Source organism: Lycorma delicatula, chromosome 1 (genome assembly GCF_047948215.1).
Source record: "Lycorma delicatula isolate Av1 chromosome 1, ASM4794821v1, whole genome shotgun sequence".
Taxonomy (NCBI): Eukaryota; Metazoa; Arthropoda; class Insecta; order Hemiptera; family Fulgoridae; genus Lycorma; species Lycorma delicatula.
Genome location: NC_134455.1, coordinates 340,962,198 through 340,988,230, shown reverse-complemented (window position 1 = coordinate 340,988,230; position 26,033 = coordinate 340,962,198). Strand labels below are relative to the sequence as shown.

Below are 26,033 nucleotides of genomic sequence, written 5' to 3'. Positions count from 1 at the left end.
TCATCCCACCCAAAAACTGCTCTAAACTAATGGCTACGTGGGTATACTGCGTCAATTACCTTCTGTCATCACAAGGAGCGCTAGTGTAGCATTGGCGTACAGCTAAATAAAATTATAAATTTTAAATTAAGTTGTGTGTGTAAGCCAAGCATCAGAAACAACCCGAATTTATATATGGAAACATAATGAAAAAACTTCTCAGTAGACGCTTATTTGGAAAGAATGAATTGCACCCTGGTTGCTAAAATGTATAAATGTTTTCTTTTACGAAATATAAGTGCGATTCAAAATTGCCACGGGAGGAAGCTAGAATGCGAAGCGCCTGCTTTGGAGTTCTAAACCGATAACTACTTGAGGAAGAGCACTAAAGGAATTCATTGCGAACCTGCGGCTTAATACTGTCGATGGTCTAGGGTCAACGCATTCGTCTACGATGTAACGAAAGCTCCCGACCTATTGGATTTTTTCATTACATCAGGGTTGGCTCTTTGTATACAGATATGAAGAATAACCTAGACTCCACATCCGATCACTCTCAGGAATACTGACAATGAGTACAACAGTGATTAAGAAGAAACAGTTTCCAATAACTGACAACAGTAAGGCTGGCTGGAAATCCAACCGGAGCTGGATCGAGGGTAGGCTTGCTACAGCTATACCACTGAAATAAGAACAGAATATTGTTGACGCAACGAAGTGTTTGACCTTAAACATGCTAGAGGCAGCTTGGCGCTGAATTCGAACTGAATTGAGTGAAAGCAAAGGAGGCAAAGACTATCAAAAGGAGATCATGAAATTTATTGCGACTAACAGGAGAACCCAACAAAAATGGTAATATTACAGAAACCCGGAGTATAAAACTCTCTCAACAGGGCTGCTCGTAGGCTTCGGAAAATACTAACAATAAAAAACGACACGCTTAGAAACTATATTGAACGTCTTTCCCCAACTTGGCATTGACGAGGGCATTCAAGACTTCCACAATTGTCTTCTCATTTGAAGTTTCTTGCGGTTAGGCTTGCAGTGATAGCCAGAAAGCTGATTTACTTACATCTCACCTACTCACAATCTTCAAACCTCATGGCATAAGAGGGGCTGGCAAAGACGAAATTTTGAATTCCTTTATTGCTCATTTCCACTAAGTTTCCCGGTGAAACCGATGTCGAGTATTGAAGTATCAAATGGATTTAAAGGATGAAACGTACAAAGAATGCTCCGGGATTTGATTCTATCACTGGGAGGATGTTATTAATGCTTATTACCTTAAGCGCTAGTCTACATAACTTGGCTCTTCTATGCAATCCTTTGAACAAATTGGTATCCGACGGAGTGGAAGGTATCACAGCTAACTATGATTTTAAAGCAGGTAGGCTGCTAAAGAAGTGACTTCATATAGACCCATAAGGTTGCTTCCACTTCTTTCCAAAGTTTTCAAGCGACTCTTCCTTCGGAGGCTATGGCTGATCTTAATGGAGAACAACATTATCTCGGTCTTATTACTAAAGAAACGACATCCTGTTACCGAATTGGTGATCCTGTCATCCCGGATCACCAATTAGGTAATTGAGTAAACAATTTAACAACCGTAGAGTTTTTAATACCATCTATGACTGATTGAGAAGAAAAAATACTGTTCAGCGGCTTTCTTAGACGATCGGCAAGCTTTTGACAAAGTCTAATAATCAGATATCCTCTAGAAATTAAACTTGAGCCTGCTCCAAACAGTTTATCTCGTACTACGAAATTACCTAAAAATCTGGTAGTCTGACTCATGAGAGGTGTAACCAGGAGTTTTCCTTCTTTTTAGACATTCAGTAAAGGGTCTCTCGAGGTTCATTAATGGGTCCGATATTGCATTTGATATTCAATGCGGACCTTCCCAACCCAGCCTGTGCCACAGTTGAGTTCTTTATGGATGACGCAATAATCTTAGCGGTTGACAACGACGTGGCTCTGGTCTTCGGAATTCTACAATCTGCTCTGGAGCTCATCGACGAATGGCTGTGCAGGTGAATGATAAGCTCAGCTTAGATGAATCACGTAACATTCACCATGAAAAAAGATGTTTGCCCTGGATTCTACCTAGACAATACCTATATTCCTGCTGAGACCATAGTATGGTACCTAGATATCCACCTTGATGGTCGTTTAACCTGGAGATTTCATATAAAAGAGAAAAAGAAGTGTAAATTTTATTGTGGTTTTAGTGATTGCTGGGTAGGAATTCTAACTTGTCTCTGCCAAGTAAATTATTAATATACAAGATGTATAATATACCAACTTAGACTTACGTATACAACTATGGGAAACAAGTTGTGTCAGTAACATTAAGGTGATCCAACGATTTCAAAACAAGGTACTAAGGACTATAACAAGGGCATCCTGGTTTGAAAGAATTATATATCCGAATGAATATAGATGATAACCATTTAGCTATAAAACTGTTTGATAACGATGGGGATGTTAAACGGCTGAAGAGGTTTCGTGTGCTGGGTCTAAGAGATTACTAATGAAACTCACGATATAAATTATCTTTGTTATTAATGTAATAGGCGATCTACCGCTGTAGTAAATTAATTAATTCTTAGATGGCGCCACTGAAATGCTACATTGAAATAAATAAAATTATAAATATAATCTAACCAAACTTAGTCTACTTTCGCTTTGCTCGCTAGTTAAGATTAGCGAGCGAAGCGAACTTAGTTTAAGTTTGGTTAGATTATATTTATAATTTTATTTATTTCAATATAGCATTTCACTAGTACCACTCTAAGAACTAACTAACTACAGAGGTACATCACCTACTACATTAAAACCTTATCTTTGATGATACAGATTACGCGTAATAATAGCTCGTTATTTATGCAGTGTTATGCCATGTATCTACTGACACCGTTACTATTCTAGATTCTGAGAACCTTATTGTCTATTGACATTGCTTCTATTCTGACGTTCTATTATTCTGATATTGGTTGTCAAGACTCGTTACTATTGTTAACTTATTTATTGACTCTTAACTATTATCTATCTTAACTATTTATTATTACCTATTCCCTTAATACCTCAACTTTAGGTGTACTTTATTCTTGTTTATCGTTTGTTTTTATCTCTTTTATTGTTACTACTGTCGACTGTCCTACTATGTTGTTACTACTATGGACAGTCAACTGTTTTTAGATATGTACTGTGATGTTTGTACCCAACGACAGCTGTCATTGGCTGTCATCTTTATTCTTATTATATCTCCTCATTCGATTTACCTGTGGTTCCTAAATGTTTTTCTAGCAAATCGATTGTAAATAAAACTCATTAGAAAAAAGAAACAGAATCAGAAAATTTTCATGTCACAATACTTTTATGACTTTATCACAGCCGTAATTTGTCTGTAAGTTAGTTAAATACAATTTAAAAAAAAAATTTATTGTCCAACATTTTTTTAAATATAGCCCAAAATTAAAATGTAATATAGTGCTGTTAGTTTATTTGGATTTTCCATTTATATTTTAACGGTTTAATTTAAAGCTATTCTGTCCAATGTATGTTTCTATAGCTTTGCTATCTTGATTCCACCAATCAAAGGTAATCTTATTCAGATGAAGCGAACATCTATTACACCTCCAAATTTAAAATCAGATGATTTTTTAATTTCCAGTTTTGTTTTTACATTATCTACAGTAATTAAATTACAACTACTAATTGCTAAAAGAACTATGTCCATACATCTTTAACTGATATTATAAGCTCTGAAATAAGTTGTCGAGTCGTCTGAGAAAATTTGTCTCAGTTTGCAATTCATGAGATTCAATCCTTTTTTTCCATCTATATATAAGATAAGTGTGTGTGTGTGGGGGGGGGGGTTGTGGGGGGTGTAAAACATATACTATATAATGCATATATAGTTGTATCTAATCATTTGTTATTTTTGAAAAGCTCTTGTAACTTTTTAATGTTTTTCTTTAACTAAACAAGTTTTAAATCTATTAAAAATATTAAAAAAACACGACTGCCAAAAAAAAACTAAAAAAAAATAGGATGTCCGGCCAGTAAAGATCATTACAGACAGTGTTTTGTAGAAGTGCTGAGCCACTATATTTTGGATCATTACCATTAGAATCGTGAACGTTTTATACCAATCTGACTGAGTCCGTCGAATAATACGCATCACAAAGTGAAAGTTTTGAATAACATTTAGGCTCAACCAATTTTTGTATAAGCGACTACAAACAGAAACATTTTGCTGAAATTTATTTAACTCTACAGTTGAGAAGGTGTAAAACAGATACTCATTGGTTTGTGGTATCTTTTCATTATCATTATACTTGATTGGAAGTATTCAACTGGAGTTTGGTCACTGACTGGTATTCTCTGAATCCATTCCTACTGTCTGGAAACAGTTAGACCCATACCCTTTGTTCTCTTATAACGCTGATGGGAGAAGCTGTTTCATGCTTCAATTGATAAATAGGTATCGGACGGTCATCGGTAACATCAGGTAAAAGAGAGTTCATATTTGGTATATCGGTCTCAATTGTCATCATACTACTGGTAATGATTTCACCGTCCTACATATTATCAAGTAAATCGTCATACTTAGTCTCATAATCCTCATCATTCAACAATTTGCGCTTGCGTTTCAAACATTGCTCTTTAATATAGGATAATACTAATAAAATAGGATAATTGAGGTGACAATTTTGTAAATAGTATTTGTATATAGTGTCATTTTTTTATAATTTTTTAAATTTATTTAAACGTATACGTAAAATTTTTACGTAGCTTATGACAATTCCGGTAATGTAAGAATTCCAACGCGGTATCATACATGTAAATCGGTTCAGCCGTTGAGCTGCTACGGTGGAACAAACATACATATATACATACATCCTAAATACACTACACTCCTTTTTGGGTAGTCGTGTAATAAAGATATATACACATATGAGTACATACTTATGTAAAGTATAAAGATGTATGTATATATATATATATATATATATATATATATATAAGTAATTCTTGTGGAAATTGCACACATATATATATTAGAGAAGAGTTATGAGATACTGAGATACTTAAATAGTCTTTGAGTGGACTCTCTCCTTTTCTAATTATATTGTTTTTTTTTAATAGACTGTTCATTTCAGAAAATACCTTGAATAATGACGCGTATGTTTGAGAGCGTTTGTCTGTAAAATGGTTTAAATATTTTCAGTTTAACAAAGTAGACACATAAATTATTTTCATGGTAAATGAAAGTATTATAATAAAAAATGATTTTTATTATAATAATCAAAGTATTCATAAAGGTAATTTTGGTTACTCACGATAAGCATCTCATCCCACATTTATTTTTTGTCACTTTTTAATGGCACACGAGGGGGTTTTTCAATTCTTCTTGCAGAGTACCTCGGGAAAGATATTTCATATAACAAAAGTTTCAAATTTATAAGTTACACTTTGCTGCGCCATGAATTGAAGTAAAAGTCTTAGAAAAGTTAAATAGAACATCATGTACTAAATCAAATTATGTGAGCCAACTTATAACTTTTTAACTTATAATTTCAATTATATCTTATTTCTCCTTCTTAAAAAAGGAGTTTTCGTAATTTATGATGAAAGCACTGCATATATAAATGTACGAGTACTATGATAACTAATTAGTTAAACAATTCAAAAATGTTAAAAATTTTGTATAAAAAAATAAAATTCAGTTTTATAAAAATTAGTTGAATTTTGTTATATTCTGAAAAAGAAATTTCATAATTATTAATACAGAGACCGGAAATATATTTCCAAAACAATAATGTAGAATTATATATATATATATATATATATATATGTGTGTGTGTGTGTGTGTGTGTTGTTATTATTATTTTCTCATCTGTTCTTTTTTTTTCTTTTTCCTGTTTAGCCTCCGGGAATTACTGTTCAGGTATTACTTCAGAGGATGATATGTATGAGTGTAAATGAAGTGTAGTCTTCTATAGTCTCAGTTCGACCATTCCTGAGATGTGTAGTTAATTGAAACCCAACCACCAAAGAACACCGGTATCCACTATCTAGTATTAAAATCCGTATAAAAGTAACTGCCTTTACTAGGACTTGAACGCTGGAAATCGCGACTTCGAAATCAGCTAATTTGAGAAGACCACTAGACCAACCCGGTGGGTCGTGTAGAGATGACTTAAAACCGACTAAATTACACGCAACAAATAAAATTATTAATATAAATTAATTATACAGAATAAAACCAAATGATACATCATAACTATCGTTTTTTAAGAGAAAGATTACTTTCAAAAGGTTTTATATTATCTCATTAATATTTTATCTCATGAAGGCAAGATGAAATTTCTTTCTTACACTTCGATTAATACCAGCTATAACGTAATTGTAGATAGAATCCTTCTGTAGTTCTTATTTCTTATTTTTATGGTCTCTCTTGTATCCAAATGTCAGCTTAAATGAAACTCTCTTTCTTTTATAGAGGTGACAGAAATATTTATAAAAGTTTCTTGCTTGATGACAAAACAGAAATGAAATATAACTTTTAAAGAGGACAGAAAACGAGAGAACAGGAATATAAATAAATACAATGGAATGATATATCTAAAGTGCAATTGTTCTTTAATTGAAACGGGTCTCAGCTATTATATATCTAAAATTGAAGTGAAGTCGGTCGGATCCTCAAAGTTTATCCTTTTGTACGTAGATAAAACTTAGAGAATTAAATGTTGTTGTTTATTACTTCAAGAATTATATAGACTGTATATAATCACATGAAACACACTTACGAGCGTACGTGTGAGAGTATATCGTAGGTGTATATATGAAGCACTTCATCACACACTCTCTCAGAGAAATCTTTTGTCGTTTCTTAAAAGATGAAAAAAATGTTTTATCTTGATTGTAAAAATATACTTCCTTCTAAAAAAAAATACGTTCCTCTTAAAAGATTCCCTAATTCCAGTTTAAGTGTCATTCAATAACAATATAATAAATTAGAATTTTCATTTCGTATTTATATAGTGTATAACTTTATTAATAAATAGACCGCCAGTATAGTTTTATTTACTTAAAATAAGTATAAATTAGAATTTACATAATATCTTGTACTTTTATATATCTTTATATACATATTTCTTGTGTGCGTGTGTATGTCACTGAACGCCTCCGATTTTTATGAAATTTTTTGTCTGTGTTCAAGAGGATTCGAGAATGGTTTAGATTCACATTTTTTTAATTAATTTTTTACTTATAAGTAGTTGTTGATTTTGGAATGTTTTACATTGGATCCAGCACAGACTGCGCTACCATCGCAGTATCGAATATTCAGTAATATTCTATTTTAATTTTAGTTTGTCCCGACAGTTGGTGCTGCGATAAAATTGAGAAAAATATTTCGTAATTTTGTATTATTATTGTGTTACAAAAAATCGCCAGAAAACAGTTTTTTAATAAATAAAAGGCTAATAAATCAGATGGAAATGTAAACAAAGGAAAACCAATCAGCTCAATGCAATATGGCCGCTGTCAAACACAACGACCAATCACAAAGAGCCCGTATGACCGTTGCAGATGTAAGCAAAATCACAACTGATTAAGTAACAAGTAGGCAGCACTGCGATCGCGTTTAGAATTGTGCGCATATTGAGAAATATTATATTATTATTTATTGAAATAACGTTTTAAAGTGTAATTAAAAAATATACATTGTGCAAATTTGTAAGGTACAGTATTGAAGTGAAAATGTTTTTTTAATTTATTTATGTGTTGTTGATCTTGGGATGGTTAAGGTTCACAATTGGGTCCGGTAGGCAGAGCTGCGATCGCGTTTAAGAAGTTTTTTTTATTTTTTGGTTTATCAGTTAAACCCGGTAGTTGGTGCTGCGATCGATATCTAGGATTTTTTTTTATTTTGTTGCTTTTTCGCATATCAGTTACTTGCGTCATAGCTTAGTGTGTTCTTACATTAAAATTCGTATTTTTAACGGACTACTGTGTTTCGAGAATAGTTTGAATTAAATCTGATAGGTAGTGCTGTTCTGAAAATTGGATTTATTTACATTCTGAATTTTATAAAGTTAAAGCAGTATCGAAGCATTGCCGAGTCTGCTAGAATTGCGCGCTTATTGAGAATATTATATTATATTATTATTTATTGAAATAACATTTTAAAGTTTAATTAAAAAATGTACATAGCAAAATGTAAGGTGCAGTATTGAAGTAAGTATTTTACATGATTTTCATGAATTTTAATGATGTATACACGTGTATTCAATAACAATCAACTTAACCTACAAATTTAAATTGTCAGTTGTCATTTGATTCTATGCAACTTATGAAGTATTGAACGGCTCTTTGAAAATAAAAATTTAAGTTTGTAAAATAAATTATAACATTTATAAAATTAATATATAAATTACTTATAATATAGTTTAAAGTATATTTAAAAAATTGAATTTATAATGTTTTAGCTGATTAATTTTATAAAAAGTTTTCTAAAATTATTTTTAATTTACAATTATCTAAAATTTGGTAAAATAGATGTTAAAATAAAGAATGAGAAAAATGATAAAAATTTCTAGTAAAATTTTAAGTACGTTGCTTGTTTACAGTGCTTTTATTTTTTTATTAATTGATTGATTAAGCTGTTACATGGTTATAAAACATCAAAATTATTAAATAAATAAAAAAATATGTAGGAGGTACTTTTTTAGAATGATGTTAAGTGAAAATTAGTAGTAATGTGGATGAAAATTTATTAATTAAACTAATTATTAATTTTACGACGTTTCGATTTTTAATTCAATTTTCATCGGACATCTCAATATTTAGTGAAAATAAATATTAACCATACCACACATAATTAATCAATAAACCCATTACAATAATACAACAATCACAAACTGATAATATCATGCTAATAGTCATTTTAATGAAATTTATAACACATTCCTGCTAATTTTAACTTAATTAAGTTACTTATATTTATGTGTGTGCATTTATTACAGAATAATGCCGCGTCAGGAGAACGTCTGTCGGGTCCGCTAGTATATATATATATATATGTCATATATGTTTGTTTTTTGTGTGTGTGTGTGTGTATGTGTGTGTGTGTGTGTGTGTGTGTGTGTGTGTGTGTGTGTGTGTTTGTTTGTTTGTTTGTTTGTTTGTTTGTTTGTTTGTTTGTTTGTTTGTTTGTTTGTTTGTTTGTTTGTTTGTTTGTTTGTTTGTTTGTTTGTTTGTTTGTTTGTTTGTTTGTTTGTTTGTTTGTTTGTTTGTTTGTTTGTTTGTTTGTTTGTTTGTTTGTTTGTTTGTTTGTTTGTTTGTTTGTTTGTTTGTTTGTTTGTTTGTTTGTTTGTTTGTTTGTTTGTTTGTTTGTTTGTTTGTTTGTTTGTTTGTTTGTTTGTTTGTTTGTTTGTTTGTTTGTTTGTTTGTTTGTTTGTTTGTTTGTTTGTTTGTTTGTTTGTTTGTTTGTTTGTTTGTTTGTTTGTTTGTTTGTTTGTTTGTTTGTTTGTTTGTTTGTTTGTTTGTTTGTTTGTTTGTTTGTTTGTTTGTTTGTTTGTTTGTTTGTTTGTTTGTTTGTTTGTTTGTTTGTTTGTTTGTTTGTTTGTTTGTTTGTTTGTTTGTTTGTTTGTTTGTTTGTTTGTTTGTTTGTTTGTTTGTTTGTTTGTTTGTTTGTTTGTTTGTTTGTTTGTTTGTTTGTTTGTTTGTTTGTTTGTTTGTTTGTTTGTTTGTTTGTTTGTTTGTTTGTTTGTTTGTTTGTTTGTTTGTTTGTTTGTTTGTTTGTTTGTTTGTTTGTTTGTTTGTTTGTTTGTTTGTTTGTACATACTACGTTCGAGCATTTAAAGTATTACTTATCTCGAAATTGTATTGCATTCTTATTAACAATAAGAAAACAGAATTAGACGTTTTTAAGAGAAAACTTTTATGCATCATATTATTATAAAGCCCTCTGCGGCTGGTCTGTTAGTAAAATTTTTTGTCGTAAATCGCTTGTTTAACAGCTGTTTTTTGAAGTCGAAGGTTTTCAAGTTCGAATCCTAGAAAAATCTGGTTGCTTTTATACGAATTTGAATGCTGGACAATGGATACCAGTATACTTTAGTTGTTGAAGTTCAAATAACCACACATCTCAGTAATAGTCTCAACAAAACTACAGTCCATTTACATGAAATACGTATCATCCTCATCACACTTGGACGGAGGGGTGTTTTCTTTTTGTTCACTAGTTGAACAGATTCCAACGTACATATTACAAAAAAAGGATATATTATACAATGTAAAAGTTACTTAAAGTTAAATTTATTGGTGTATTTCCAGCTGATGGCGATGATAATTCTCAGGAAATGCAACAAGGTGATTTATGGTTATCAAAATCTATCAGTCATTAGTTGATGTAATATGTTTTAATCTTGCCCCTATTCAAAACTCTTGATATCTTCGAATCTATTGGATCTATTCGTTAAAAAATCAACATGTCAGTTTTTTTGAAAATTTCTGCTGTCGTAAATGTATATATTATTAAAAGTTACTTTAAGTTTTTTTCAGTAAATGATATGAAACGTCCCTAAATTTAATAATTATTTATTTTTATTACTGAAAAAAGTTATTATTTAATAAAAAAATAATTAAAATTATTTATTTTACTTTTATAAGATTAAATAAAAATAAAAAAATAAAAAAAATAAACAAATAATTAAAATAAAAAAGGAACAAGTAAAACTCATAAAACAGTTTAAAACGTTAAGTTTTGAATATCTGACAGATTTTCAACCGACTTAAAAACTGAGAGCTAGTTTGTAATTCGACCAATATGCATGTTTTTTTATTTCATTTTATTTTCCGTCTTTTGTATGTTTAAATTTAGTGACCAAATGGACAGATTTAGATCGTTTTTATTAAACTGAGAAATTTTCCCTCGTGGTTTTATTATAAGTTTTCTCCAGATAACTGAAGTGGTAGATATTTTAACAAAAAGTTATTTTCTCTATAAATACGAAAAAAAATATTTTTTCTTTTTTTATATCTTCAGTACTTAAAGTTGGATTATTATAGGGTGATCATATAGCCTGATGACATCCTGGGTATTATTTGATATCGATCATATAATGTGCTAATAAATATATTAGAAGAAAAAGAAGAAGGAATAAGATTTGCTGATGATATGATAATTCTACTGATGGCATATATGCTCTTTAAAGATTGTTAACGGCCCTGGAGGAAAGAATGAAAATAAAATCTAAGAAAAATTAAGTAATGAAAGTAAACAACAAAGAGAATTTAATGGTAAAAACAAGTGAAGAAAAAATAGAATAATAAAAAAATTACGTATACGAGAATTTGGGGATTATGGTGACAGAGGACTAGAAGAGCATAATGGAAATAAAAGGAAGAACAATAATGAACCTACTTTTAGTCGCAGGGAAGCCAGCTCGGCAACTGACTTGACTTTTATTTCTAAATACCATGTAACCACTCTAATTAATTGGAAAATATTAAATGAAGAGAGTCTGTCGGACTATTTCATAATAGAATATGAGGTAATAACGACATCAAGATTGGTTAAGCCTGTAGAACTATCACCTCAAGGCGCGGGTATGTTCGTTTTTCGAAGGTAATTGGTAAGAAAGTGGCTGAAGTAATAGACCCCAAAGAATTGTCAGAGATTGCTACTGTAGAATGTGATAAGGCGGAAGTCCTAGTACAAGTGTCAGAAAAAATACATAAGTATTGATGGGGACCTGAGCTAGAAGTCTTACATAACAGAGCTTGAGCAGCTAAAAGGAAATTACAAAGAGTTAATAGACCTGGGTGCCAACTTCGCAAAGATTAGGCCAAAAAAGAATACGTGGAGGCTAGATCAATATAAACAGCAGCCATCAAAAAAGCCAAAAGCAAGTGTTGGAAAGACCTTAAAAATATAGATAGACACCCTTTGGGAAGAGGGTACCACTTGGTTTCCGAAAGACAAGGTAGACGATTGCCAATGATACCAGAACACGAGGTGCGTGAATATGTAGATGTACTCTTTCCGAAGCAAGTAGATCCATGTAGAGAATAAATTGTGGTTGATGAAATACCGGTTTTCACTATGAAGGAATTAAAGATTGTGAACAGGAAAATGAAACTGCGTAAGAGTGTGGGTTCGGATGGCATTCCGGTAGAAGTCATCCTCATACTGTTGGAAGAAGCGCATGTTACAATGTTGGAAATAATGAACAATATGCTGAAAGACGATTTTATACCGACTTCATGGAAAAGATCAAGACTGGTTTTTACTAAACAAACCAGGTAGGTCGGGAGCTACAATTCCTTATAGAACAATTTGTGTTACAAATAATTTTTGTAAATTATTAGAAAGGATGTTAGAGGCGAGGTTTCGGGCATATACTGGAAAAAGGGTTGGTAATAGCCAGTTGCAATTTGGATTTTGATCAGGGAAATCAGCGATGGATGCTGTGAAGGAGATGATGAAATTGGTTGATAACGCGGCAAAGGGCACGTGGCGCACGCACCGAATTCCTGTAGTCATCTTTGTGAATGTATACAATGCTCTTAATTCTCTGAGGTGGGAAGCAATATTTGAAGTGATGAAGAAGGTCAATATACCGCCATATCTCAGATGAACGATACAGAGATACTTACAAGAAAGATTTTTGGTATACCAAGTAGGCAGTAGTGAGATTGAATTCAAAGTGTCAGGTGGGTTGCCTCAGGGCTCAGTTTTGGGACCCCATTTTGATGTCCATGGCAGTTAACACAAACCAGCGGGTCATTCGGGTGTAATAGATCACCACAGGGACATATCTGTTTCTGAGTGCATCTCGCCGCGGTATGTCCGAATTTCTGACATCGAAAACACCGCATTGGAATCGGGATGAAAGGACGGACATCCAGACATGAAAGCCATCCTTAATTTTCTCAGGACACTTAGGTCTGTTAAATATTAAAACATGCGACGCGGAGGGTACAACTTATCCGTTTCGTCGGATGTTCAGACGTCTATATGCAACAACTCCTTATTCCTGAAGATTCTAGTCGGTTTCTTCTTCTGTGCGGTTTAGAAGGTCCCAGCGCATAACAATTCCCGGAGATATTTAGTATACCATGTAGTACAACCTCAACGTTGAGTCCTATTTCGTAGCTTTCAGTAACCGTGATGACTGTACGTCGTTAATGGTCTCCACAAACAAACTCATAGCAGTCTTCTTGGTCTCTTTTCCTGGGCAGCTTCCGTGATCCCACGAGCAATCGTGACAGAACTAAACTAAGAAAAATTTCCTTTTTTTTCTTTATCACCATATACTTTGGAATTGTTCCAAAGCTCTTTGGTCAAAACTTAGTTCAGATTCTTCTTCTGTATCGCTAAACTCGACGCTTTTCCTTCTCTTCGCTTCCGAAGACAAATGTTCTCCTGGATGAGGGTTTATACGTGGACTATCTGCCGCGGAAGATGTGAATGTTGATGCTTCCATAACCTATATTTTCGTCAGTCAATGTGTCATAAGTTGCCGGCAGAGAAACGCTTGGGCATGTCAATGATCATTGATTCTGCCTGGGTTCCCCCGATCAGCCTCCTTCCACAAATTTAACCCGAATACCCTGACCCAGGATACCGAGTCCCAGGGCTTGCACGTAGCATTAAGGGCTTCAATACCCTTATCTGTAAGATAATCCCTGCCAGGGGCCGAATGATTGACTCACGCTGAGCGGTGTAAGAGCGAAACCGAGAACCACAACCGTAACCAGGTCGTACAGCTTGGAATCGCCAATCCCGTACTCCATAGGGAGCTCCTGAACAAAACCATTGCTGCATTTACCGACATAAGTGAAGGTACCGAGGTACCATGTCGTTGCTCACCCGAAACGTGTGTGTAAATGTTACTGTACAGACGTTGGGTTGAATTTTTCCGGGGCATTATTATTATTATTATTATTATTTACTAAGTTACTAATATGTAGATTTTACTGAAAAAAGTCATGTATAAACCTAATGATAACAATGGTCTACGAACTTGAAATTTCTTTTTAGAACATAAAATCAATAATTGAATTTTTTTATTTATGCATGAATCTAAAAATAAAGTCAGTTTTTCTCCATCACCCATCCTTTTATACACCCTTCAATTATTGCTAAATAATTTGAATTTTTGAAAGTGACCAATTATATAGGTATACAATTTTTTTTATGCGTTTTATATATATTTTCAATACTCATATTTTATTTTACTTATTAATTTTTTAAAAAAACTTTCAGAACAAACTATAACAGATAAAACGTATCTAAAAGTTTTGATAACTGGAGTTTATGAACTAATAATAAATTACTTCTTCCTTTTATATACGGTAGGATCATAAAACTCTCTTTGTAAAAACCAATAGTAGTCAGTCATCATAAATTTTTTCCATCTTCCATGTTAACGCCGATCATTTACGATATACCTTGGTAGAATGAACAACAACCAATATACTGAAGAAAAAATATATTTATTATTATTTATATATTTGTTTGTTTTTGTTTTTAAATTCTTCCTGCTCATCCCTTACAGCATCCAAATTTCATGGGAAAAACTCAGATGGAAATGCAAAAAATTAATTTTTAATGACATCCGATAGCCTAAACTTTTATAGTTCAACAAAAGAATTTGTACTGAAAAATATCATTGTTTTCTGCTTTTTTATTTCCAAAAAATCATAAACTACATCCTTAAAGATTTCCATACTGCTAGTTCTAGTTCTAAGTTTTTCAACTTTATATCATAATTCTCATCACTGAGTAATTTTCTAATCTGGGGTCCATTGAACATCCTTCTTTTAATTTGACTTCTCTTACCTTTTTTCTTCTTCCTGTAGAACCACCATTTATTGCTGATGCAATACCTCGTATTGCTTCAGAGGATGAGATGAATAATAATTTTTGTAGCATGTGCTTTTCTTAACTTAGGAATCACTGAGACTGTACAAGACTACACTTCATTTACATTAATACTTACAAAATAATACCTTAAGGTTGGTTCCGGAGACTAAAAGAGTCGAAGAGAGGAATCACTTGTGTTTAATATTTAATCATTCTCCTCTATTCAGTGCTTTATTAAAATTCCTTATCAGCCCTAATTTTATACGTAAAGGCAAAAAAATAACATGCTGATGGTTGACTAAAGGTACAAACTTAATATTTTTTTTATTCAGGAGTGAAAGTTTCTCTTTTTGGTTACTCTTTAACTTCATAATCTTCACTATCCCACAAACATAAAAAACAGCTTATTTTGTAAAGCCACCTTGCAAACCAAGAAGAAGACCAATAAATTTGAGGTCACCATAGATACGCGCCATGTGATCATCGTAAATTGGTTGTTTTCAAAATTAATGATATACTTTCACATGTCACTTTCAGTCCAGCAGTATGTGCTAGTGGTATATAAGGATTTTTGTTTGAATTATCCAGTAGCTTTGTTAAGCTTTATGCTTTCTTTTGAGAAATCAATGATAACTGCCAATCATCAGCATTTTAAGCAATTCCCAAATCAGACACCAAATCTTCAGTATCACAAAAGAAATACAGCAGGGCTTTCTTTGTGGAGTACTTTTTTCAAGTCTTTATTTCTGTTTCTAAAACAAGAAATGTTGGTATCCATAGTCAATAAATTTCACTGCTTTAAGCATTTACCTAGAAGTTCTGCTTGCTATTTTGATAAATTTAACCCGTGAGCCATATTGTTAAGTTCTACCTCTGAATGAGATACTATTCACTATTTGCTTTTTCTGATTTAAAATCAGAAAAAATATACAAATTACAATATTGTATATAAACAGAGATTTTATATTAAAAAAAAAACAAAAAAAAACACAGAGTGGATTACTAAATAACTTAATTTTAAAACAATTATTTAACCTGACAATTGATTCTATGATACTGTAACAAGACCGGTGTAACAGACCTGAATAACGGATTCCTGCTAATTAAAAAGAAAGTAGTAGAAAAATAATAATGGGAGGAATCCAGAAAGTGGCTAAAAAAACCATTTTAGTAAAAGTAACAGGTTCGTTTAACAATCATCCTTTGTAATACTACCCGCTGACACACCTAAACAGATTTTGTTACGTGAGAAGAGTTACTGGACTCAGGTTAGGAATGAAAGGGCTCGGTCGATCGTTCTCACGTTCAACTCGGGTCTGGTCCTGCAGGTAAAGAGGATGGAAGTATAAATACTCCGAAGAAAACCAGTTGAAATTAGTTCTGCGAGATGTCAGTCTGCGAGGAGAGTCTACAGATCAGTCTGCAAGGAAAGTCTGTGTGTGAGTTCTGCGAGATAAGAGTCTGCAAGAGAGTTCTAAGCAAGGAGTTATTATGCGAGTTTGAAGCCAGAATATTCTGCGAGGAGGTCAGTGTAGGAGCGAATTTCTAGTGAATTAAGTTTGACCCGATTAAGGTGACGTCACAAGTAATTACAGTGTGAACAGTGCATGAAAACAACAAATGGTTCGGTGAGTTACTGTTAAGACTATAAGTGAAAGAGAAAATGTACTAAATTTCATTCATAAATTTTAGGGTAGTTAATTTTGTGAACCGCAAAGGTATTTATAGTGAAAAAACTTTATACTTGTCTTATCTACTGCACTATTGTTGTACAAGACTAGTGGTTAAAAGTGTTGAAACTAGCGATCATGCTAATGTCTTGTTTATTATGTAACTACCTGTGAATAAATCCTGACGATTACTTTAAATTTTGTTTTGTAAGTAATCACTGTCTGTTATTATTATTATTGTGATTACTATGATTAATATTTGTTTATTATTGACATTTTTTACTATTATTTTTTGCTGTTGTCATTATTATTCTAATTATTGCTGTAAGTTGTTTATTATTATTATTATTATTATTATTATTATTATTATTATTATTATTATTATTATTATTATTATTATTATTATTATTATTATTATTATTATTATTATTATTATTATTATTATTATTATTATTATTATTATTATTATTATTATTATTATTATTATTATTATTATTATTATTATTATTATTATTATTATTATTATTATTATTATTATTATTATTATTATTATTATTATTATTATTATTATTATTATTATTATTATTATTATTATTATTATTATTATTATTATTATTATTATTATTATTATTATTATTATTATTATTATTATTATTATTATTATTATTATTATTATTATTATTATTATTATTATTATTATTATTATTATTATTATTATTATTATTATTATTATTATTATTATTATTATTATTATTATTATTATTATTATTATTATTATTATTATTATTATTATTATTATTATTATTATTATTATTATTATTATTATTATTATTATTATTATTATTATTATTATTATTATTATTATTATTATTATTATTATTATTATTATTATTATTATTATTATTATTATTATTATTATTATTATTATTATTATTATTATTATTATTATTATTATTATTTATTATTATTAATTATTATTATTATTATTATTATTATTATTATTATTATTATTATTATTATTATTATTATTATCATTCTCTTGGGCAAGCCCAGTAAAAAGCATCCTGGCCGGCCCATAGGCAAGGCGCAGGAGCTATAACTATTGTTCTGACGTGCATTGTATATGGTAGCATGAACTATTGAAAAAAAAAAAAAACTATGGGTAAAATGTAATAATGAAAGATAAAATACCAGACATAACAACTTATGAACTGCCAGATGTTAACGGCCATTGTCCCCCGTCTGCAGTTCCATCTGATGACGATCAGGAGGCCCCTCAAGAACAGGCGTTATCTTATTGCTCGAGCTTGTGATGTACCGACGGACCAAGCGGCATGTATCCAGCAACACAGCCTTCTGCATTGGTCGGAACAGATTTGCTGGTGCTCCAACGGATCTTAATGAACCATGCAGAGAACGTGGAATCTCTCCCATCGCGCCCAAAACCACCGGGACCACTGTTACGCTCTCCTGGTCCCAAATCTCCCTGACTTGTTCTGACTTATTATTATTATTATTATTATTATTATTATTATTATTATTATTATTATTATTATTGTTATTGTTATTGTTATTGTTATTATTATTATTATTTTTATTGTTATTGTTATTATTATTGTTATTATTGTTATTGTTATTGTTATTGTTATTGTTATTGTTATTGTTATTGTTATTGTTATTATTGTTATTGTTATTATTATTGTTATTATTATTATTATTATTATTATTATTATTATTATTATTATTATTATTATTATTGTTATTATTATTATTATTATTATTATTATTTTTTTTTTTTTTTTTTTTTTTTTTTTTTTTTTTTGAGGTTTTTAGGGGCATCGACTACTTTGGTCATTAGCCCCATCCCACTTCAAAAAAAAATAAAAAAAAAGGTTCTTTAATTCATATTTCCATGAAGAAAATAAGTGAGCAAAATTTCAATCTTCTAATTTAAAATCCACAAATTACCGCCTAGGCTTTCCTTTCGGCCAACCTTTTTTACACCGCTTTTCCATCCTGCGAACGGCCTCAACTTCCGACGACAGAGTGTCTGAGGCTTCGGACATGGCTTCGTCTTCTCTTTCTGACGCCAATGACGTTCGCCGGCTTACATCTGGTGATGAAAGCTTCAATGGTGCTGTGAGCATCGTTGCAATTGAGTCTAAACTTGCAACCGATGCACTTTCGGCGGCTGATGAACTCGATTCGATATCTAAGGCTGTGCTTGGGCCGGCTGATACAGATGCTCTCGCCACAGTTGTTCTCTGAGCTTTTGGGGCCTCTGTAGGTACGGTTTTAATATCGTCTGTGTCTGGTGCTTTTTCGATAGTTACTTGCACCTCCATTTTGGTTGACGCAGATTTTTCCTGTACTCTTGTCACAGTATCCTTAGCTATATGACTCGTCGTCGGGGTGATCTTTAGATCTTTGTTGGATAGATCAAGATTTTTCTTCATTACGTCTATTGCTGGAGTTATAATCGAGGATTTTGCCGGTTTTTTAAACTGCGCTGGTGCGGGTCTTCTGTCGGCGACGTCAGTCCGGGATTGAGCCTTCTCATGTTTACTTTGTTGTATCTGATGAGTCGACTCGATCTTGGAATCAATGATTCTTTCTATCACTGTCGCGAGACTTGGTGCCATCGTATTAAGCAACTGCTCCACGTTGATTTTAGGTGTGGGGGGAGCAGCAGCTGCTTCTGCGTATGAAGTCGATGGTCTAGGTGTACGTAGGTTTACAATCTTCTTCGCTTCAGGGTAGCTGACTTTTTGAAGCGTTTTAACCTCCTGAATGGCTGTTTCTGATTTGTATACTGGGCAGTTCCTGGATCGACAGTTATGGTGCCCTTTACAATTAATGCAGACTGGAGGGTCTTTACATGGATCACCCTCATGTATCTTCGATCCGCATATACAAATTTCCTGCGCTTCACATCTAGCGGCAGTGTGTCCGAAACGTTGACATCTAAAACATCTCATCGGCTGCGGAATAAATGCCCGTACATCAAGCCGATGGATGCCAGCTCGTACCTTTTCAGGAAGACTTGGCCTATTGAATGTCAATACATGAGAGGCCGAAGGAAGAATCTCACCGTTTCGTCTCATAGAAAGTCTGCGACAATGTGTCACTCCCTGGCTAGACATTTCCTGCACTATTTCTTCTTCAGTACAGTTAAGAAGATCACGGCAAACAACAACTCCTCTAGATGAATTAAGTGTACTATGCGGTTGGACAGTAACCGCAAATTCACCGATCTTCTTCAACGCCTGGACTTTCTGACTTTGCATGTCGTTTATAGTTTCGACATGTAATCCGTTAAACGTCTTACGGATATCCTTGACAGGACCACCAGCACAATTTGTAATCTCTCTAGCAATTAAGAATGGACTTACCTTTTGGAAGTTACCATTCTCTTTTGTAATGACCAAAAATCTTGGTTTGGGAAGATTATTACCAAACAAAGCTTTTCTCAAATCTTTACTGATTTTATCAGCATCTTTTCTAATTCTATCACTCTCTTTACTTTTTTCCGCTTCGCTTGTGGCGAATCGGCGGTTTCTAAACGAGGGTGTTTACGTGCACCCTCTGCCACGTGAGTTTGTTCAGGAAAATTCATGAACATTGATCCCTTCTGTAGCAAGGCTAGCCGCCGGGGTACACCCCCACTCCAGGGCTACTAACCTTGGAGGTCCTATCCGGTACTCCGGTGGAACCGGCATATGTCCTGGCAGAGAGCGGATGCGCAGTCTCTGCACTGACTCCAGGCCCCTACACACCGAAGCTTTCAGGGCTCCCATGCTCCGAACATGGGCACCTTAACTACATGCTTGCCATCGCAGGGGGCATGTGGACAACGGAAGGGTCTCCGTTACACCTGCAATAACATTGACCCTGGCCGCCACATCGCCAGCTCTAAGAATGGTATGAATCCATTTCCAAAATCATATGTTACTCCATTTCCTGCAGGTAGCCAAAAATCCAGTCCGTTTAGTGACCCGAAGTTGGAACCAGGTCAAACTTAACAATGCATAACCGAGGAATTTACTCGGAACCCCGTTAGCCAGCTATATGTGATGTACAAAGGTACAGCTGTTGCCGCCCTGGACGTGGAACATAGATGTTGTGTTCCGGACGTGGGGATTATCTACCTCAGGGCATTATTATTATTATTATTATTATTATTATTATTATTATTATTATTATTATTATTATTATTATTATTATTATTATTATTATTATTATTATTATTATTATTATTATTATTATTATTATTATTATTATTATTATTATTATTATTATTATTATTATTATTATTATTATTATTATTATTATTATTATTATTATTATTATTATTATTATTATTATTATTATTATTATTATTATTATTATTATTATTATTATTATTATTATTATTATTATTATTATTATTATTATTATTATTATTATTATTATTATTATTATTATTATTATTATTATTATTATTATTATTATTATTATTATTATTATTATTATTATTATTATTATTATTATTATTATTATTATTATTATTATTATTATTATTATTATTATTATTATTATTATTATTATTATTATTATTATTATTATTATTATTATTATTATTATTATTATTATTATTATTATTATTATTATTATTATTATTATTATTATTATTATTATTATTATTATTATTATTATTATTATTATTATTATTATTATTATTATTATTATTATTATTATTATTATTATTATTATTATTATTATTATTATTATTATTATTATTATTATTATTATTATTATTATTATTATTATTATTATTATTATTATTATTATTATTATTATTATTATTATTATTATTATTATTATTATTATTATTATTATTATTTATTATTATTAATTATTATTATTATTATTATTATTATTATTATTATTATTATTATTATTATTATTATTATTATCATTCTCTTGGGCAAGCCCAGTAAAAAGCATCCTGGCCGGCCCATAGGCAAGGCGCAGGAGCTATAACTATTGTTCTGACGTGCATTGTATATGGTAGCATGAACTATTGAAAAAAAAAAAAAACTATGGGTAAAATGTAATAATGAAAGATAAAATACCAGACATAACAACTTATGAACTGCCAGATGTTAACGGCCATTGTCCCCCGTCTGCAGTTCCATCTGATGACGATCAGGAGGCCCCTCAAGAACAGGCGTTATCTTATTGCTCGAGCTTGTGATGTACCGACGGACCAAGCGGCATGTATCCAGCAACACAGCCTTCTGCATTGGTCGGAACAGATTTGCTGGTGCTCCAACGGATCTTAATGAACCATGCAGAGAACGTGGAATCTCTCCCATCGCGCCCAAAACCACCGGGACCACTGTTACGCTCTCCTGGTCCCAAATCTCCCTGACTTGTTCTGACTTATTATTATTATTATTATTATTATTATTATTATTATTATTATTATTATTATTATTATTATTATTATTGTTATTGTTATTGTTATTGTTATTATTATTATTATTTTTATTGTTATTGTTATTATTATTGTTATTATTGTTATTGTTATTGTTATTGTTATTGTTATTGTTATTGTTATTGTTATTGTTATTATTGTTATTGTTATTATTATTGTTATTATTATTATTATTATTATTATTATTATTATTATTATTATTATTATTATTATTATTATTGTTTTTATTATTATTATTATTATTATTATTTATTTTTTTTTTTTTTTTTTTTTTTTTTTTTTGAGGTTTTTAGGGGCATCGACTACTTTGGTCATTAGCCCCATCCCACTTCAAAAAAAAATAAAAAAAAAGGTTCTTTAATTCATATTTCCATGAAGAAAATAAGTGAGCAAAATTTCAATCTTCTAATTTAAAATCCACAAATTACCGCCTAGGCTTTCCTTTCGGCCAACCTTTTTTACACCGCTTTTCCATCCTGCGAACGGCCTCAACTTCCGACGACAGAGTGTCTGAGGCTTCGGACATGGCTTCGTACGCCAATGACGTTCGCCGGCTTACATCTGGTGATGAAAGCTTCAATGGTGCTGTGAGCATCGTTGCAATTGAGTCTAAACTTGCAACCGATGCACTTTCGGCGGCTGATGAACTCGATTCGATATCTAAGGCTGTGCTTGGGCCGGCTGATACAGATGCTCTCGCCACAGTTGTTCTCTGAGCTTTTGGGGCCTCTGTAGGTACGGTTTTAATATCGTCTGTGTCTGGTGCTTTTTCGATAGTTACTTGCACCTCCATTTTGGTTGACGCAGATTTTTCCTGTACTCTTGTCACAGTATCCTTAGCTATATGACTCGTCGTCGGGGTGATCTTTAGATCTTTGTTGGATAGATCAAGATTTTTCTTCATTACGTCTATTGCTGGAGTTATAATCGAGGATTTTGCCGGTTTTTTAAACTGCGCTGGTGCGGGTCTTCTGTCGGCGACGTCAGTCCGGGATTGAGCCTTCTCATGTTTACTTTGTTGTATCTGATGAGTCGACTCGATCTTGGAATCAATGATTCTTTCTATCACTGTCGCGAGACTTGGTGCCATCGTATTAAGCAACTGCTCCACGTTGATTTTAGGTGTGGGGGGAGCAGCAGCTGCTTCTGCGTATGAAGTCGATGGTCTAGGTGTACGTAGGTTTACAATCTTCTTCGCTTCAGGGTAGCTGACTTTTTGAAGCGTTTTAACCTCCTGAATGGCTGTTTCTGATTTGTATACTGGGCAGTTCCTGGATCGACAGTTATGGTGCCCTTTACAATTAATGCAGACTGGAGGGTCTTTACATGGATCACCCTCATGTATCTTCGATCCGCATATACAAATTTCCTGCGCTTCACATCTAGCGGCAGTGTGTCCGAAACGTTGACATCTAAAACATCTCATCGGCTGCGGAATAAATGCCCGTACATCAAGCCGATGGATGCCAGCTCGTACCTTTTCAGGAAGACTTGGCCTATTGAATGTCAATACATGAGAGGCCGAAGGAAGAATCTCACCGTTTCGTCTCATAGAAAGTCTGCGACAATGTGTCACTCCCTGGCTAGACATTTCCTGCACTATTTCTTCTTCAGTACAGTTAAGAAGATCACGGCAAACAACAACTCCTCTAGATGAATTAAGTGTACTATGCGGTTGGACAGTAACCGCAAATTCACCGATCTTCTTCAACGCCTGGACTTTCTGACTTTGCATGTCGTTTATAGTTTCGACATGTAATCCGTTAAACGTCTTACGGATATCCTTGACAGGACCACCAGCACAATTTGTAATCTCTCTAGCAATTAAGAATGGACTTACCTTTTGGAAGTTACCATTCTCTTTTGTAATGACCAAAAATCTTGGTTTGGGAAGATTATTACCAAACAAAGCTTTTCTCAAATCTTTACTGATTTTATCAGCATCTTTTCTAATTCTATCACTCTCTTTACTTTTTTCCGCTTCGCTTGTGGCGAATCGGCGGTTTCTAAACGAGGGTGTTTACGTGCACCCTCTGCCACGTGAGTTTGTTCAGGAAAATTCATGAACATTGATCCCTTCTGTAGCAAGGCTAGCCGCCGGGGTACACCCCCACTCCAGGGCTACTAACCTTGGAGGTCCTATCCGGTACTCCGGTGGAACCGGCATATGTCCTGGCAGAGAGCGGATGCGCAGTCTCTGCACTGACTCCAGGCCCCTACACACCGAAGCTTTCAGGGCTCCCATGCTCCGAACATGGGCACCTTAACTACATGCTTGCCATCGCAGGGGGCATGTGGACAACGGAAGGGTCTCCGTTACACCTGCAATAACATTGACCCTGGCCGCCACATCGCCAGCTCTAAGAATGGTATGAATCCATTTCCAAAATCATATGTTACTCCATTTCCTGCAGGTAGCCAAAAATCCAGTCCGTTTAGTGACCCGAAGTTGGAACCAGGTCAAACTTAACAATGCATAACCGAGGAATTTACTCGGAACCCCGTTAGCCAGCTATATGTGATGTACAAAGGTACAGCTGTTGCCGCCCTGGACGTGGAACATAGATGTTGTGTTCCGGACGTGGGGATTATCTACCTCAGGGCATTATTATTATTATTATTATTATTATTATTATTATTATTATTATTATTATTATTATTATTATTATTATTATTATTATTATTATTATTATTATTATTATTATTATTTTTTTTTTTTTTTTTTTTTTTTTTTTTTTTTTTTATCTGAATTTTTACGGGCATCGACTGCTAAGGTCATTAGCCCTCGTCACATTCTTTAAAAGAAATTATTATCTCCATCAGGATCGTCACATGTAAGGGTGTAAAGGGCCCTTACATTTTATTTAAAAACACAAACTTCACAATAAACATTAAAACATGAAAGACAAGGACAATCACAAACACTTACGGGGTGTAAAGGGCCCCAATATTAAAATTTGAGATAGGTTCTCAAAAGACCATGAACTTAAAATTATAATAATTAATCTTCTCAATACCATATCTTTCCTCTTTCTTCTATATGTATATATATATATAACTACCGCTTAGAGTATCTTTTACCACAGCTTTAAACTTCCATTTTACAGACTTTTAAGAAGTCCACTGGCGTGTAAAAATGCAACTATATTTTCTTCATTTCCATAATCCAGATCAGCACTAATATTATTTGTAAAACAGAACCTCTTTCTGAGGTCCTTATATATGGTACACTCTTCTATTAGATGCTTGATTGTTAGTGTTTTATTGCAAACACCGCACATTGGTCTCACTTCGCCGGTTAACAAATATAAATTTGTTAATCGCGTGTGACCGATTCTAAGTCTGGTCACCGCTACTTGTTCACGGCGAGTCAATTTAATGTCGCTTTTCCATTTATAAGGAGAAGTTTTAACTGAGTTTAACTTTGTATTTAAACTCCTCCATTCAGCGTTCCACTTGTTTCTTACTATATTTGTTAGACGGTTTTTAATATCTGCCACTCTTACAGGAAATGCATCCAAATCATCGCAGACTGTTGCCTTTCTGGCAGCTTCGTCTGCGATTTCATTACCTGTAATACCAGCATGCCCTGAAGTCCATACAAATACGCATCGCTGTCCTCGTTGTTTTAGAACGTATAAAATGGACAGGATGTTTGCAATTAGGACATCCTTAATGTTCTTGTTCCGAATTGCGACGAGTGCACTTAATGAATCGGAACATATTAGCACTCTCTCTTCGCAATAGTGTTCAGTGTAGCGAAGAGCTTGCTGAATCGCAGTGAGTTCTGCCGTGTAGACACTGGCCACATCTGGCAGTCTCCAAGAGTGGGCTTCTTCATTTACATATATCGAGCATCCAACACCATGTTCAGTTTTAGAACCGTCAGTATAAATTCTAATATGTTCTTCGTAACTACTGACGGTTGCTAAAAAATCTTGCTGGATGATCACTGCTGGTTTCTTTTTTATATCTCCTTGAGAGAGATCCAAACTTGTATTTACCGCTGGCAAGAGCCATG

At 32.8% G+C, this 26,033-nt stretch overlaps 1 protein-coding gene across 1 annotated transcript in view; it reads left to right on the top strand.

Moving 5' to 3' along the window:
• The first annotated feature begins 1,456 nt into the window (after window positions 1–1,456).
• LOC142317899 (zwei Ig domain protein zig-8-like) overlaps window positions 1,457–26,033 on the top strand; it is a 112,547-nt gene continuing 87,970 nt past the window's right edge. Inside the window, exon 1 of the mRNA XM_075354438.1 lies at window positions 1,457–1,559. Within this exon, the coding sequence (XP_075210553.1) occupies window positions 1,457–1,559 (103 nt within the window). The remainder of the gene's footprint in view (window positions 1,560–26,033) is intronic.